Source organism: Chenopodium album, chromosome 8 (assembly GCF_948465745.1).
Source record: "Chenopodium album chromosome 8, dcCheAlbu1.1, whole genome shotgun sequence".
Lineage (NCBI taxonomy): Eukaryota > Viridiplantae > Streptophyta > Magnoliopsida > Caryophyllales > Amaranthaceae > Chenopodium > Chenopodium album.
Window position 1 is genome coordinate 66,630,566 of NC_137841.1, and position 14,816 is coordinate 66,645,381.

General features: G+C 33.4%; 1 protein-coding gene across 3 annotated transcripts; it reads left to right on the forward strand.

Annotated features, from left to right (window-relative positions):
* The first annotated feature begins 617 nt into the window (after nt 1–617).
* Nucleotides 618–9,145, forward strand: LOC145556328 (uncharacterized). Of its 3 annotated transcripts, XR_014091833.1 has the most exons (13): nt 618–788; nt 1,352–1,526; nt 1,614–1,697; nt 2,389–2,630; nt 2,768–3,008; nt 3,806–3,885; nt 5,287–5,371; nt 5,625–5,756; nt 5,843–5,956; nt 7,045–7,092; nt 8,129–8,210; nt 8,342–8,518; nt 8,780–9,145. XR_014091833.1 is itself a non-coding variant. In XM_081617981.1 (12 exons), the coding sequence occupies exons 1-12, from the start codon at nt 661–663 to the stop codon at nt 8,380–8,382; spliced, it is 1,452 nt and encodes a 483-aa protein (XP_081474107.1). In that variant the 5' UTR covers nt 618–660; the 3' UTR covers nt 8,383–9,145. The 3 variants fall into 3 exon arrangements, 2 of the variants coding, with proteins under 2 accessions (XP_081474107.1, XP_081474108.1); XM_081617981.1 differs by having other exon boundaries at nt 8,342–9,145; XM_081617982.1 differs by lacking the exon at nt 8,342–8,518.
* The last annotated feature ends 5,671 nt before the right edge of the window (nt 9,146–14,816 follow it).

A 14,816-nucleotide genomic window follows, 5' to 3' on the forward strand; every position in this document is an offset into this window, starting at 1 on the left:
AAAGATCATTGGGAGCAAATCATAACCAATGACAAAAAGAGTTTCTTTCAAAGTATAAAATTCTATACTCTGTACTTTTTTTTTTTTGAATAGCTATACTCTGAACTTGTATTAACTTACTACATCAACGCAATAACTTTTCCTTAATATACAGTAATATCTCCTCATGTCAAATTTGAGAAAATAATACGGAGTAATAATAATAATAACAATAATTAATACTTCTCCGTTTTTAAATACTTGCTTCATTTATCTGAGACACGTATTTTGATCAATAATATCTTTAATTATTAATAAGTATAAATTCTAACAATTGAACATTAATAATCTATTCAATGAGACGATTATAACAAGTACCTGCAAGACTCTAAAAAATAGAAATGAAGTAAGTATTTAAAAACGAAGGGGGTATATTTTGTATTTTAAGGTTTTAACATAGATATATTCTAAATTCGTATTAATTTAAATTCGTATTCAAAATGTGATTATGCTCGTCACCTCGTGTATTATTCAAAAGTAATTTTGTAAATAGCGTCAAAAATTAATACGAGTATGACACTACTACATAATATAGGAGGGGACTAATTACACTCTTTTCTTCTCTACTTTCTTAATTACACAGTAGAGAGAGAAAGAGAAAAGGTTAGAGAGAGAAAGAAGATGGAGAATCATCAAGGAGGAGAAGTGATGGGGTCAGCTTTGACCATGGAGAAAGCCAAGGCTGCTAAGAAGTTTATCGAGAATCACTACCGAGCTCAGACGAAGAACATTCAAGAAAGAAAAGAGAGGTTTTCATTCTCAATTTTCATTTTTGTGTAAATTTATTTTTATATTTAATTTCATTTGATTTTTACGCGTTAATTTCAAGCTAATTTCTAACTGATTAAGATTTCAATTAATTATACTTTTACAAAAGTTAAATTTAATTCGAGAGCAAAATGTTTAAATTTAATTTCATTGTGCTGAATTCCATCACATCTTCTTTAGATGGGCTGAGTTTTCTTAATTCATGGTTCTGATAATTTCATATTATTTGCAACGATTTAATGTATTATTTGCAACGACTTAACATAAAGTGTGAGTAGAATATGTTTAATCATTGCAAAAAAAAAAATATATGAAATAGTGGTAGTATATTATTTTTTCAATTTTTCATTTATAATGAAAGAGTTATCTGGCTGGTTCATGATCAGCAGAAGTACTTGAACTCATTTGATTTGTTTTTGTATTAAGTGGAAAAACTGGCATCACACTAATGAGTAATGACTGTTATTATTCTGGTGCATTATTTAAAATTTGGGTTAGAATGTGCCTTTTAAGTGGCTTAATGCATAATACCTTATTGTTGTAGACGCTGGGTACTAGAAAAACAGCTAGCTTCTTCGGACGTGCCCGAAGAAGAGAGAATGAGCTTGATTAAGGATTTGGAGCAAAAAGAGACAGAGTTTATGCGACTGAAAAGGAATAGGATGTGCGTGAATGACTTTGAACTACTCACCATCATTGGGAGAGGAGCTTATGGTGAGGTGAGCGTCGATAGTATTAGAAAAATTGTGATACTTGTGTGTTGGTTGTTGTCTTTGTTCATATTGTTTTAAACTGTCATTCTGCAGGTCCATCTGTGCCGGGAAAAGAAATCTGGAAATATATATGCCATGAAAAAATTGAAGAAATCTGAAATGCTTAGTAAAGGACAGGTACAATATTACATATGTTGATTTTTGATGCAAGTCCTTAAAGTTAAGTTTATCCTAGAATTGGGAATATCTGTTGCCTGCGACGTATATTTGAGCTAATTAGTTGGTTCATGTTGTGTATGTTGTACACTTGTACTATTTGATCTCATCGAGATATGCAAATTTGTAATCCCCCCCCCCCCCCCCCCCCCTCCAAATCTCCTACAAGTGTTCCATATTCGTCAATGGGATATTAAGGTTGTCTCTGCTTTTGTGAATGGTGCTAATGTCTGAATCTCTTCATTTGTTTAGTGGGGCTATTGAAAAAACAGATGAGCACAATAGCCTTGTAACACTGGAAATAACAGCTTGTGGTGGCTATCCCTATCCTCATCTATCAGCAGTTCTTGCCTCCAATTGTTTTTGCGTGGATTCTGCATCATGGCAAAGAATTATTTTCATCTACTGATATTACTGATGTGTAATTTGTTCTTTTTAACATGTCATCTTTTCTCGGTTCACGCATCATGCTCTGTGTTTTCCTTGCAGGGATGTCATTGTCTTATTCATTACTTTTTTTAACTGAATCACCTCTGTAAAAGCTATACTTTTACCATGAGAATCCAGATTTTTATTGCCTCTGTAGTATGAATTCTCACTTAATGGCCTTGTAAAGAAGTTTGTTTCATCTCAAATTCTTCTTCTTTCCTAGGTGGAACATGTTAGAGCTGAAAGGAATTTGCTTGCAGAAGTTGACAGTCACTGCATTGTAAAACTATATTACTCCTTTCAAGATGCTGAACATTTGTATCTGATTATGGAATATCTTTCTGGCGGTGACATGATGACCCTTCTGATGAGGGAGGATATCTTAACTGAAAAGGTTGCAAAATTTTACATAGCACAGAGTGTCTTGGCAGTAGAATCTATTCACAAGCACAACTATATCCACAGGTTTGAATTGCATCATTTTCTGAGTTGTGAAGCTCATAAATCATCAACATCGTTATTGATTATTGATTTTAATGCTTGTATCCTCTATTAATCTGTGAGCAGCTGCTGAGGTTATTTTTACTGAACTCTTTATCCAGGGATATCAAACCTGACAACCTTCTTCTTGATAAGAGTGGTCATATGAAACTTTCAGATTTTGGCCTTTGTAAACCTCTTGATTGTGCAACATTGTCTACTATCAATGAAAATGAATCCATGGATGATACTTCTAGAGATTCAATGGATATAGATGCTACCTTTCCTGATGCTGGTAATGGTCACAGTTGGAGAAGTGCTCGTGAGCAACTTCAGCACTGGCAAAGGAATAGGAGAAGCTTGGTAAGCTATGTGTATCCATTTCCAGGGATATTCTGACAGTGGTTGCTTAAGTCTTGAGGAATAGTTTCTATAAATTTTTTTTAGTGCAATGGAGTAGTTTCCATATCAATAAAGAATGTTATCAATCTTCCTGTAACCAATAGTAAAAGGTCATATGCAGTGGTCAGTTGGCTCCGATTTTCAGATAGTAAATGCTGAAATTCTTTCTATCTATAGTGAGTCATTGCAAAACTAATATGAAAAATGCAGTTTTTCTTTCTGCATAGAGTTATACGATCTTCTTGAGTTGATGCTCTATGACTTATAAAATTCTTCAGGGTTGCTTTGAGCATGCTTTAACTTAGAAAAGTGGAGTAAATTGTTGTTATTGTTTTGTTTTTGGGTTTCAAATTAAATGCAAGGAGCCTTTATGCTTGAGGCTAAGGCATGCAATTGTTTATCTGAATAGGGTCATATCCTACATTAAGTTCATATTTTTCTCTCTGTGAAGCAGATGTTCGTAATTAATGGTTTTAGAATCTTAATTAGTCAATTAATATATTTCTCAGTTGAATGTATGAAAGCTAATCTATAATCTACTGGTACACTCTTGTTGCATCGATAACTGAAAGGCAGAGGGCTGATGTATTGCTGATGTGCATTTCTGGATCTGAAGGATCTGATTGACTTAGTTTACATGCTACTGTCAAATGTTTAAGCATAGCTGAGATAATAATCACCTTTGCCTTACAAATCGAAGCTTAGCTTCATACCATTATTTTTTTTATTATTATTTATTTTTGGGTGAAATTCAACAGGCATTTTCAACTGTGGGTACACCTGATTATATTGCTCCTGAAGTTTTACTGAAGAAAGGATATGCAATGGAATGTGACTGGTATGCTTTATCATTTAATTCATTAAATGTTTGGGATGGTTGCGTTAAAATATTACATTGTATGTATCATGAGTGTTTATGATATGACGTAATTCATTGAAGTTTCAAACATGTGATTACCATTTTTTCCGTTGTTAGAATAGAGTTCCTAGGACTATGTTGTGTTGCCAACTGGTCATTTGTTAAAAGGAAAATGCTAGACATAGCCCTTAGGGCTACATATAAGCATTAAATACACACTAGAAAATCGTAATAAGTTAGGAAATCATAAAAATATAAACACTAATTACACTGATTTACGCGTGTTTTTGTCATAAATTCCTAATTTTATACAATTTTCAATAGAGTATTTAATGCTTAATTGCTTATACATAGCCTTTAGAGCTACATATAGCATTACCCTTGTTTAAAATCAATACTCTTTTTTTTTTTTTTGAGGGATGAAAATCAATACTCTAGTTTTGTATATTATGATAATGTCACAGCCACAATTTTTACGGTCTGCGGCATACCTAGACTATGTTATTGCCATGAAATTTTTATGTACCTTTATGTAAGAAAAATCACGGGTCAACTAAAACAATAAAAAAGAAAGTCAATATTTAAAAAAGTCCTCTCTCCCCCATGCGCCCTGTATATTAGCCCTATCTGCAGTTACGTTATTTGGACTTAGTGGATAGTAGTTAATGAAGATTTAGTCCATATTTTCCTCTCCAATAATGATGCTTGTATGTTGGGGGTACTGAATTTTCTAGCTGTATGCCTATACATCTTATGAATTTTTAAGCAATCAAAAGAGTCCAAGTTTTCAATCTTTAGCATGTAGATCTCTCATTCATGGGGCTTAATCTCCAAAATGCAAATTATGCATGGATGGAAGGGTAAATGAATGTGAAAAAAAGTCAAGGAATAATTGGTTAAAATACATAGCGAACTTAATCACCTGTGACTTGTGAGATTGAAGCTGCAGATGCACACAGCCTACATAATGTGTATGCTCTAGCTATCCTGCTCTGGCTGAAGTCCAGAACGAAGCCTGTTTTTTTGCTGGAACTGATTGAGCTGACCTCAAATGGCTATGATGGGTAGTGTTTCTACTGTCAATACTCTTCTGACTGCCTCTTTAACTCTGTTAATTCATCTACCTAATGTTAAAAGCCTGGAAGAGCTCTTAAGTTTGATACTTGTATCACCAACTTAATAATGACATATATTTGTACATAAGTAATATAGTTGCCAGAATCGAGTATTATTATATATAATGGTCATATTCAATCTCTAAAAATTATACCTATGAACTGCTTGTCTGTTTGATATGGTTGGTGTTTGCTAAATGAGTGTTTATCTTATTTGGTCTGCTTATGTTTGTCCACCATGCTTATCCGTCAAGATTCTATGCAGGTGGTCATTAGGTGCAATCATGTATGAAATGCTAGTTGGTTATCCTCCCTTCTACTCTGATGATACAATGACAACATGCAGAAAGGTATGCTTTACTTTTGTTTTAGATGTGTTGAAAGGACTATAGTCTATAGATCATTGTTAACTACCCCATAGCTGATAATGCTTTTTTCATTTGCCAAGCTCTAGAAAATCCTGAATACATGTTTAAATTTATGGATAAATGCACCACATATGCACGTAGATAATTCCACTTAGCGAATTCATTGTTATCTGGTCAGTATGAGTAGGGCACTGCTTTTTTTCTACCTAATGCAATCTCTGAACATGTGTGATAGATTGTACGCTGGAGGCACTATCTAAAATTTCCCGAGGATGCAAAGTTGACATTTGAGGCAAAAGATCTTATTTGTAAGTTGCTTTGTGACGTTGATCATCGATTAGGCACTGGAGGGGCAGAGCAAATTAAGGTGTGATACTGGTTGTAACCTAGTTAAATATCTTTATCTTCGACTTACAGATTTTTATATTCTCTAAAGCTAATAAGCATTGTCAGGCACATCCTTGGTTTAAAGATGTTGAGTGGGATAAATTATATGAGATGGAGGCAGCTTATAAGCCACAAATAAATGGGGAGCTTGATACTCAGAACTTTATGAAATTTGATGAGGTATGCCTAGTACTGTCACTAGCTTCTTTATTTTGACAAAAGTTACTCCTTCTAACTTTGATATTAATCTAAAAGGCCATGTCATAATTTTTTAAAACCTGTTGAGGTAGTGCAAATGTCAATAATTCTAATAATCCTTATTTCTGGCTGGAAAGAGAATGTATGTGTGTGTGTGTGTGTGTCGGAGTGGGGGGGGGGGGGGGGGGGAGAGGGTTATGTCATGGCGATTTGATTGGCACAAGGGTTAGTTGGTGATCTTCAAGGTTATTTGCCAGTAAATCATTATCAAGGCATTCAACTGAGGGAGATCGTACCCTCACTGCCTTATAGGAGGGGTTCATACTTGAAATACTGTATGTGCTTCTCTTTAATATCAGGGATCAAGCAATGCAAGACAACTATATTTTAGCAAGCAGTATAGAAATGGGGGAGAACTTATAGCACGTGATAGAGGAGAGTAGGGTATTGCAATGAGCAGCCACCATCTATGTATTTGATATGCTAACTTTTAGATGAACTTATAGCACGTGATCATGTAGAACTGTGGTGTTTCTCTCTTTAGTGAACCTGCTAATGAGATGGGTACCATGGGGATAGCATTGTAATACTGTAAGAGAGTAGCATAAGGGAAAATGTAGAGACTAGAGAGTTAGCTAGATTCCTTAGAGGGGGGAGAGGAAGAGGAAACCATAAATTCTATTTATAGAGGAGAGTAGGGAGATAAAATCATGGAATTTTTATTATTATTTTTTTTTGGTAAAGATCATGCCTCTTGATGCTTGAAGATTGTACAATTCATATCTTTACCGTTATTTATTTCTCAAGTTTCCAGTTGCTAGCAATCTTTTCTGGAAGGCCTTCTGATTTTTTTCCCTCTTGTCCAATAATATAACAAAATGATATCATCTTTTCAGTTTTCTAATTCTTGGTACTTTCTTGCGGGAAGACCTTCTCTTTTCTTTTTTTTTTCCCCTCACTTTCTAACTAAGGGTTCAAAAGTATTCAGTATACACACACATGCATGCAGACAAGTGCACACATCTGGTTGCATACTATTAATGTACTGAAGGCTTCTGCTTTGTTTTCAGGCAAACAATGCAACACCATCAAGATCTGGATCAGGACCCTCGAGAATGGTAACTTACTCTAACAACATTATATATTGAATTTGCGATATGATAGCAGAAAAAGGAGAGCTTTTGTAATTTTACTCATCCTGACATTCTCTGTACAACAGTATCGACATGTCATTTAGTTTTGGGTGGTACATATTTGCATAGATTTTGCAGCTTTACCTGCTGAAACAAGAAGAGCCGCTATCGTAACAAGACTTGCGAATCATTTTCGCAGAAGGAAAATAATAAGAAAACAACAGAAAAATTATACTCCCTTTATCCCTAAATAAAAAACTCTAATTCCTGTTGCACCCATTTTTTTTTAAGGTGAATAAAAAAATAAAATAGTGGGGTTTGGTTGTTTAGGAAATGCCATGGTATACCATGGAACATATAAAAAAAAGTTCTTTTTTTTCATTTTTTTTTTGGATGGGGTGGGTTGGGGTGGGGGGGGGGGGGGGGGGAGCGTGCCGCGGTGTGCGTGTGTTTGTGTGTATATTTGGAGGTGCATATGCAGCTTAGGATGCTGTGGATCAAGTGTAAGGTAAAAGAGCCAGCTATATCTTTGTGAAAGTAGCCATTTAAGGACAGTGAACACAGCAAATCAAGGCCAATTACCAACCTCATTGTAAAGACATAAAATTTTTGTTCTCCTAGCGTGTGGGCTAATTTGTTCTTTATCATAATACAAAATTACAAATTGAATTTGCTTGCATGAAACGCTACAACTTGTATGTTGGATTATCGATTGTACATCATAAAATTTCTAGAAAACTGCAATGTGCTAATAATCATTTCATCTTGTTTCATTCTAATAAGTTGTACATTCTGTACTCTCTATTGATAAATTCAATCTATCTATTGTTCCTTCTGTTCACTTCTTTTGTGTCTGATGTAATTTTCAGTTCACAATGGCAATGTTTGTTGTTTATATAACAATACCCTTTTTCTTGTTTCCATCCTTATTTCTCTCTTTAGATGTGTTTTTTTTCTCTCTAATCTGGTTTCATATGATGCTTATTTTGTAATTTTGTTTATCCTCCCAACACCATTGCAGATGCTGATGCCAAATGATCTAAGTTTTGTTGGATATACCTACAAAAACTTTGATGCTGTTAAGGGGCTACGCCATTCTTATGGTATTTCTTTTCACCTTTAACTCATGATGCTATGATTTTCTAGTAGATATTGCATATGCTTCGTTATTCAACACCTTTGTTGTTTCATTTGTGGATGTTGAAAGAGTCTATACTGTGTGCACTCTGTGCAGATGTTGAGGGAAAAGATGACTATATTTGCTTAGGTATCTGACTTTTCATACACGAGTTACCTTGCCCAAGCTCGTGCAAGAACTGAGATTCCTAAGGCTTAAGTATCGAGGGAGGGAAGGGGGAGGAGAAGGAAAAGGGAGACACCCTTAATTGAATGTCATACATCTCAATGCAAGGTAAAAAAGCATATATTAAGGAGAGGAGAGAGAGTGAGAGAGAATGAAAAAGCAAGTGGGGTAGCTTCTAAACACAAGGTAAAAAAGTTACCCTAAATGGAAACGTGTCAACTAAAAAAAACTTCCTAAAAAGGAATACGTGTCAACTAAAAAAAACGGAGGTAGTATAATATATTTATAATGTATATTTTGATGTATCTACAATGTATTTTTATGTATCTCTATGTTTCACTTTCTAATGATAAACATACTTCTCACCAGGTTCCAACTCTATATATATGTGATGAGTCGTTGCGTTGGTTGATGTGAAACTCCTATCCTGAAGGGCCTATGGGTCCAATACTATCCAGAAAAGATATTACAGCACAAGGGTTTCATCAAAAAATTGCATCGATGCCTCCGTACTTGAAAAGTCAAGCTTCACCTTCCAAGGTTTCCAAGACTTTGGACTTCTAAGATTTCTAACAAGTGTTCATCTAGTGCTTGACTAGTTAATTCAGAACGAGGTGTGCAAGGATTCATAGAAAAACTGAGCTAATTATTTATACTAAGCTAAAAATAACTTGTTTATAATAATAATAATAATAATAATAATAATAATAATAATATATCTTTATTCGCCTTCAACCTCTCACCCAAAAGTGTATATGTATAAGAATAGCGTGTTAATTAAGGGACAAGCCAGTGAATACAATTACGCACTCAATTTCATCAAAATTTTGTTTTCAAATCAGTAATATTTATCCACCACACTGATTTTCTTTGATTAAATTCCTTATTCAATTCAGTAGTCTTGAGAACACCATATTTACAATTTTGGCATTGTTGTCTTTTGTTAGATTCTAGGAAAGACTTTGATAGATTGAATATTAACATTACAATTTTGACCAACTAAAGACTACAAAAAGGGTAAATTGCTAAAAAGTGGAAAAAAGGTTCATTGTTGTATTCTTACAAAATATTATGTATCTTTTGTAAATTATAGGTTAGGAAAAATATAGTCAATAAAGGTCTATTTTTCTTGATTTAATTGATTATAATGAACATTGGCAAATGAGAAAACTCAAACATTGCAATTAAAATAGAACGGAAAAAGTAAATGATTTAGTATAGTAGTATAAGAGTTTGTTCTGATTTACTGAAATGAATTGAATGAACTAAATTGTTTATAAGAGTAGGAAATTGGGAATTAAATTGAACTGAACTGAAATTAAGCTGAAGAAAACCGGGCCTAAGTTTATTATTTTTTTAAAAAAAATACTCCCTCCCTTTCTTTTTACTCGCAACAAATAATATAAATGGCCGTTACACATTACTTGCAACAAACTATTTTCTTTCCTTTTGTAGTAAGTTTTTTTGTATTATTTTACAAAATTACCCTTACTTTTGTTTTTAAACACCCTAATTAAACTATTGATTTTATCTCATTAACATTAACATTACATTAATTAACTTAACCATTTCCACCAAAATCATTCTCCTCCCAAATAAATTCATCATCACTTTCAATTGCCAACCACTACCATCACTACCACCACCACCACCACCATACCCAGAATTTCTCTCTTTTTCTTCATCGATCTCCCCTCAATACAACCGCAGCACCTCGCATGAAGTCTCTTCGTTGTCCCCTCGCTTGTCTCCGACTCTGTTTTCTCTTCTTTCCTTTCTTCCTTGTCGCCGTCTTCGTGGTTGTTTCGTCATTGTTGCTAAAACTCAAATTTTAAGGCTTTATGGACAAAGTTAAACCATCAAAACTCTAGATCTAGAGTTTTGATAGTTTAATTTAACTATAAAACCTTTAATTTTCCAGATATGTCTTTGTTCTAGGTTAGAATTTCGTGGGTTCATTGGTGGTTGGTGGTTCGACTTTGTTGGGTGGTTCGAAATTCTGGGCGGTTCGAATTTCTGGACTCTTCAAAGTTGGTAGGTGGTTCGAATTTCTGGTGGGTGGTTCGAATTTGGTTGGTTGGTGGGTGGGTGGTTCAAAATCGGTGGTGGGTTTTAGGGCTCGAAATCGATGGTGGGTTTTGTGGGTAGAAATTGGTGGTGGGTCGAAATATGTGGTAGGTTTTGTGGGTCGAAATCGGTGGTAGGTTTTGTGGGTCGAAATCGGTGGTGGGTTCTGGGCGAAATAGGTGGTGGGTTTTGATCGGGGTTGTGGGCGAAATGGGTGGTGGGTTGTGGGCGAAATGGGTGGTGGGTTGTGGGCGAAATAGTTGGTGGTGCTTCAAGGTGGTGGTGGTGATACTGCTAGCCTGCTAGGTGGTGCTGCTGCTGGGTGCTAGTGGTTGTGTTTGAATTTGTTTTTTTTTAAAAAAAAAATAATAAAATTGGGTTGGATTAATACTAAACACATGCCCTTATTTTTTGTTAATTACACTTACCATCTTTTGCCTAGGAGTCCACAAACTACTAGTTTGTTGCGAGTAAAAAGAAACGGAGGGTGTATATAAAATTATTTGCTATGTTTCAAAATTGTTTTATTTATGTGCGTAATAAATTGAAGATTAAGGCCCCGTTCTTTAGAGCTGCTTTGCTTTGCTCTGCTAAAATCTGCTTTGCTCTGCCCTGCTCTGCTTAAAAATAGTACTTAAAAATAGTTGCTTCAATCTGCTCTGCTGTGCCCTGCCCTGCTCTGCTCTGCCCTGCTCTGCTTCAATCTGCTCTGCTCTGCTGAAATCTGCTTTGCTCTGCTCTGCTCTGCTCTGCCCAGAAGCTCAAAAGAATAGGGCCTAAGTAGCTCATTATCGGCAAAATGGCCTAGTTTGTGATAACTTGGGACTACTTGGTTAATGTAATAATTGTAATTTTATTGAGCTTGGGATGATTAAGGCCTTGTTTTTTTGACGTTGTATTGTTGTATTGTTGTGTACTACTATGCTGACAACTACTATGAGATTACTCGGTTAATGTTACAGGGGTTAGTTTGTTGATGTTATAGGGGTTAGTTTGTTACACCTTATAAGTGTTGCAGACACTGGCGGATCTACATTGAAACCCGGGGGGGCACGTGCTACCCCCGGGAAAGAGAGGGGAAAAAAATTGTATGAAAAAACCTTCCTCCTAAATACTTGATAACTATTAAACAATGCATATATTACATGAATATTGAATTTGCTTCAGCGGTACAAAGCAGGTAATTAACGCTTTGTTTGGATAGCAAAGAAGGAAGGAAAAGAGGGGGAGGGAAAATGGAGGAAGGGAAGGGAAAAGAAAGGGAGGGGGAGGTGAGCTCCATTTTCCCTCCAAATCTCTCCAATTTTGGAGAGATTATGGTTATTAAAGAGAGAGGGAAAATGGATCCCTCTCCTTCCCCTTCCTTCACCCAATCTATTACCCAAATAAGAGATTTTGTCCCCCTCCATTTCTCTTCTCTTTTTTTCCTTCCATTTCTTCCTATCCAAACAGAGTGTAAAGCTTCCTTTGAGGTGCCTTGGAGTCAGCGGTTCGATTCTCTCCCCATGCACTTTTTTTTTTCTTTAATTACAAAGCAAGTAATTAAAGCTTCCATATTTTCGCTCTCAATATTTTGCTCATTTTTTTTCTCATTTTTTTTCTCATTTTTTTTTTGACAACAAACACTTTCTTTTTGGTTTATTATAAGTCTATATTTTTTTTTATTTTTTTGAAAAAAAAAATCACTATCAATGCTTTTTTTTCCCCCAAATAATTTTCCTCTTTCTTGACATTTAAATAGATAAGATAAAATTGACTTCCAGCAAATTTTGATTCTTTTCCAAATTACTTTGTACTTTCTTAACATTCATTCTAAAGTACATTACATAAAAATAACTTCCATTAAGTTTTGTTCAACAATAATAATAGTATGAAATATATATAGATTATTTGTCCGTGAAGAAAATTAGTAATATCTGATAAGTTGACTAATTTTATTTTATTGTAATATGAAATATATATTTTGATAGCTATTATGTTGTACATGCATAATTTTATCCGCAATAATAACTCATAGCAAAATGTATAGATAGTTGAAATTATTTAACTTGATGTGTTATCACCATCTTAATTATGCAAAATCACAATTATGCAAAAACTTTAAATTGATGTGTTATTACCATCTTAATTAAATTTAGTTTGAGTTTCATGTTCATAGGTGTATATTGGTTAATTCGTCCCTTTAAATTTTTTACTATGCGTTTAGTGCTACCCCTAGTCCGGAATCCTGGATCCGCCACTGGTTGCAGAGGTTAATTAGTTTTTTTAAAACTACTCAATATGTAGGTACAATAAGGGGTTACTCTATCAGTATTATAAGAGCTGTTTCGTTTTTTTTACAAGTGACCACATAATGTGACCAATCGCATAGAAAACTGCACTTCAAAACTAATTTTATAAATATCGTAATCAACCGTCAAGGGGAAATAATTTTTTTTTAAAAAAAATAGTAAAAGTGGAACAACTAATGAAAACTGAAGGGAGTATTACTCTCTTCATCCCTTTATTATATGCCTTTTTTTTTCTTTTTTTTTTCTTTCTTTTTTTTTTTTTTTACGAAAATTAAGGAGAATATGGCATGTTCTCATTGATTGAACTGAACTTATTAGAGGTGAACTGAACTGAACTGAACTGAACCTGAAATGAAATGAAAATTTTATTAGAGAAGGAAATTAGGAGATGAACTAAACTGAATTGAACTGAACTTATTAGAGTTGAACTGAACTGAAAATAATCGTATGAGAACAAGCCCTAAGTGTATATTACATACTGGAAATATATATATATATATATATTTTTTTTTCTGAGAAAATATGTTGGAAAGATAAAAAGTAGATAATATTTTATGAGAAAGATAAAAAGTAAGTAAAAGTATATATGTATTTTATTAAATGGAAAATGTTAAAAAAATATTTAATAGCAGAGAAATTTATGGTTGTATAAGAGAATATATGAGAATTGTAAAAAATTGTAGTTCAACTGTTTCATAATATTTGCAATACTTTCATTTAACATCCGTTTCATAATAATTGCAACACTTTCTTATTTGGTATTTCGTAGTGACGTATTACAGTATTATTTTGTTATTTTTAATTTCTCTCGTACCAATCCCACTTACAGTTTTTATAATCATTATTTCTCTCTCCTAAAAACAATTAAATGTATCTCTACGAATTATACTATAGAGTATTTCGTATTTTATAAAATTCACTTTTGCACCCTACTAAGTTTGTGCATCACCTAATGTAACCATTATTATAAAATAGAGGATGTATGGATTATATAGAATTATTTGATATTTTTATAAACAATCACAATATTTTATGTCCGCAAAAATAAAAAACACACATGAGGGCCTGTTCAGAGTTGAACTAATCTAAACTGAGTTGAACTAATCTGAACTGAATTGAACCGATTGAATCTAAATTGAACTGAATTAAACTGAATAGAGCTGAAATGAATTGTTTATGAGAGAAAGAAATTTGAAGTAGAATTGAAATAAACTAAACTGAACTGATTGGATCTGAATTAAACTAAATTGAAATTAAGCCTAAAATAATAGACTTGTAGTAAAGGGATAAAGAGAGTAGAAATATACTTCACTTCATAGAATCATAGGTGGATTTTAGGATGACTAAGGGGGATGGGTAGAGGCTAGAGGACTAATAAAACCAATAAAAAAAATAAAATAATTATGATACACTTGTAAGAAACAATATAAAATTAAAAAATAATAAAAAATTATAGAAAAGGAAAACAATGTTGGTATAGTTGGGTTGGCGCTGATGAGGTGAACAGTAAAGGTCCAGGTAAGGTTTCTGCAATCCTTCGTTGTTTTTGTTTGCCAATTGGATTCATTTTTATAATAATAATAAAATTAATTCATTATTACATAGCCTAAACATTTTAGCATTTATTGTCAAATATATTCCATTTTTCCTAATTTATACCCGTACTCCATATTTTGTACTCCGTATTAACATGATAAAAATACGTCTGTACAACGGTATATGTGTAATTAATTTTTTGTTACACTGTTATGTGTAATTATTTTTCAGATAAAAAAAGTTATTGATAGTGTCAAATGTTAAATCGAGTAAAAAAATACAATTTTTTTTTTAAAAAGAATTCATGGCAAAATACAAGTCCATCTATATTACCGAGTATTAATATTAAAGTTTTCTACTATATATCATACTATTATACGGAGTACTTAAGTACACATATAATTTTTAAAAACGAAGTAAATTTATATATAGTGTTAAAAGTTAATATGACGAGTATTAAAAAAAACCGAGGGAGTATAAAAAATACAGTACTTTGAAGAAAGAGAAAATAA

What these genes read in the sequence shown, in the direction of transcription:
- LOC145556328 (XM_081617981.1), top strand. Translation starts at nt 661, where the DNA reads ATGGAGAATCATCAAGGAGGAGAAGTGATGGGGTCAGCTTTGACCATG. An exon ending in AAATGCTTAGTAAAGGACAG is followed by an intron (nt 1,698 to 2,388) that starts GTACAATATTAC and finishes CTTCTTTCCTAG; the next exon opens with GTGGAACATGTTAGAGCTGA. An exon ending in GGGGCTACGCCATTCTTATG is followed by an intron (nt 8,211 to 8,341) that starts GTATTTCTTTTC and finishes CACTCTGTGCAG; the next exon opens with ATGTTGAGGGAAAAGATGAC.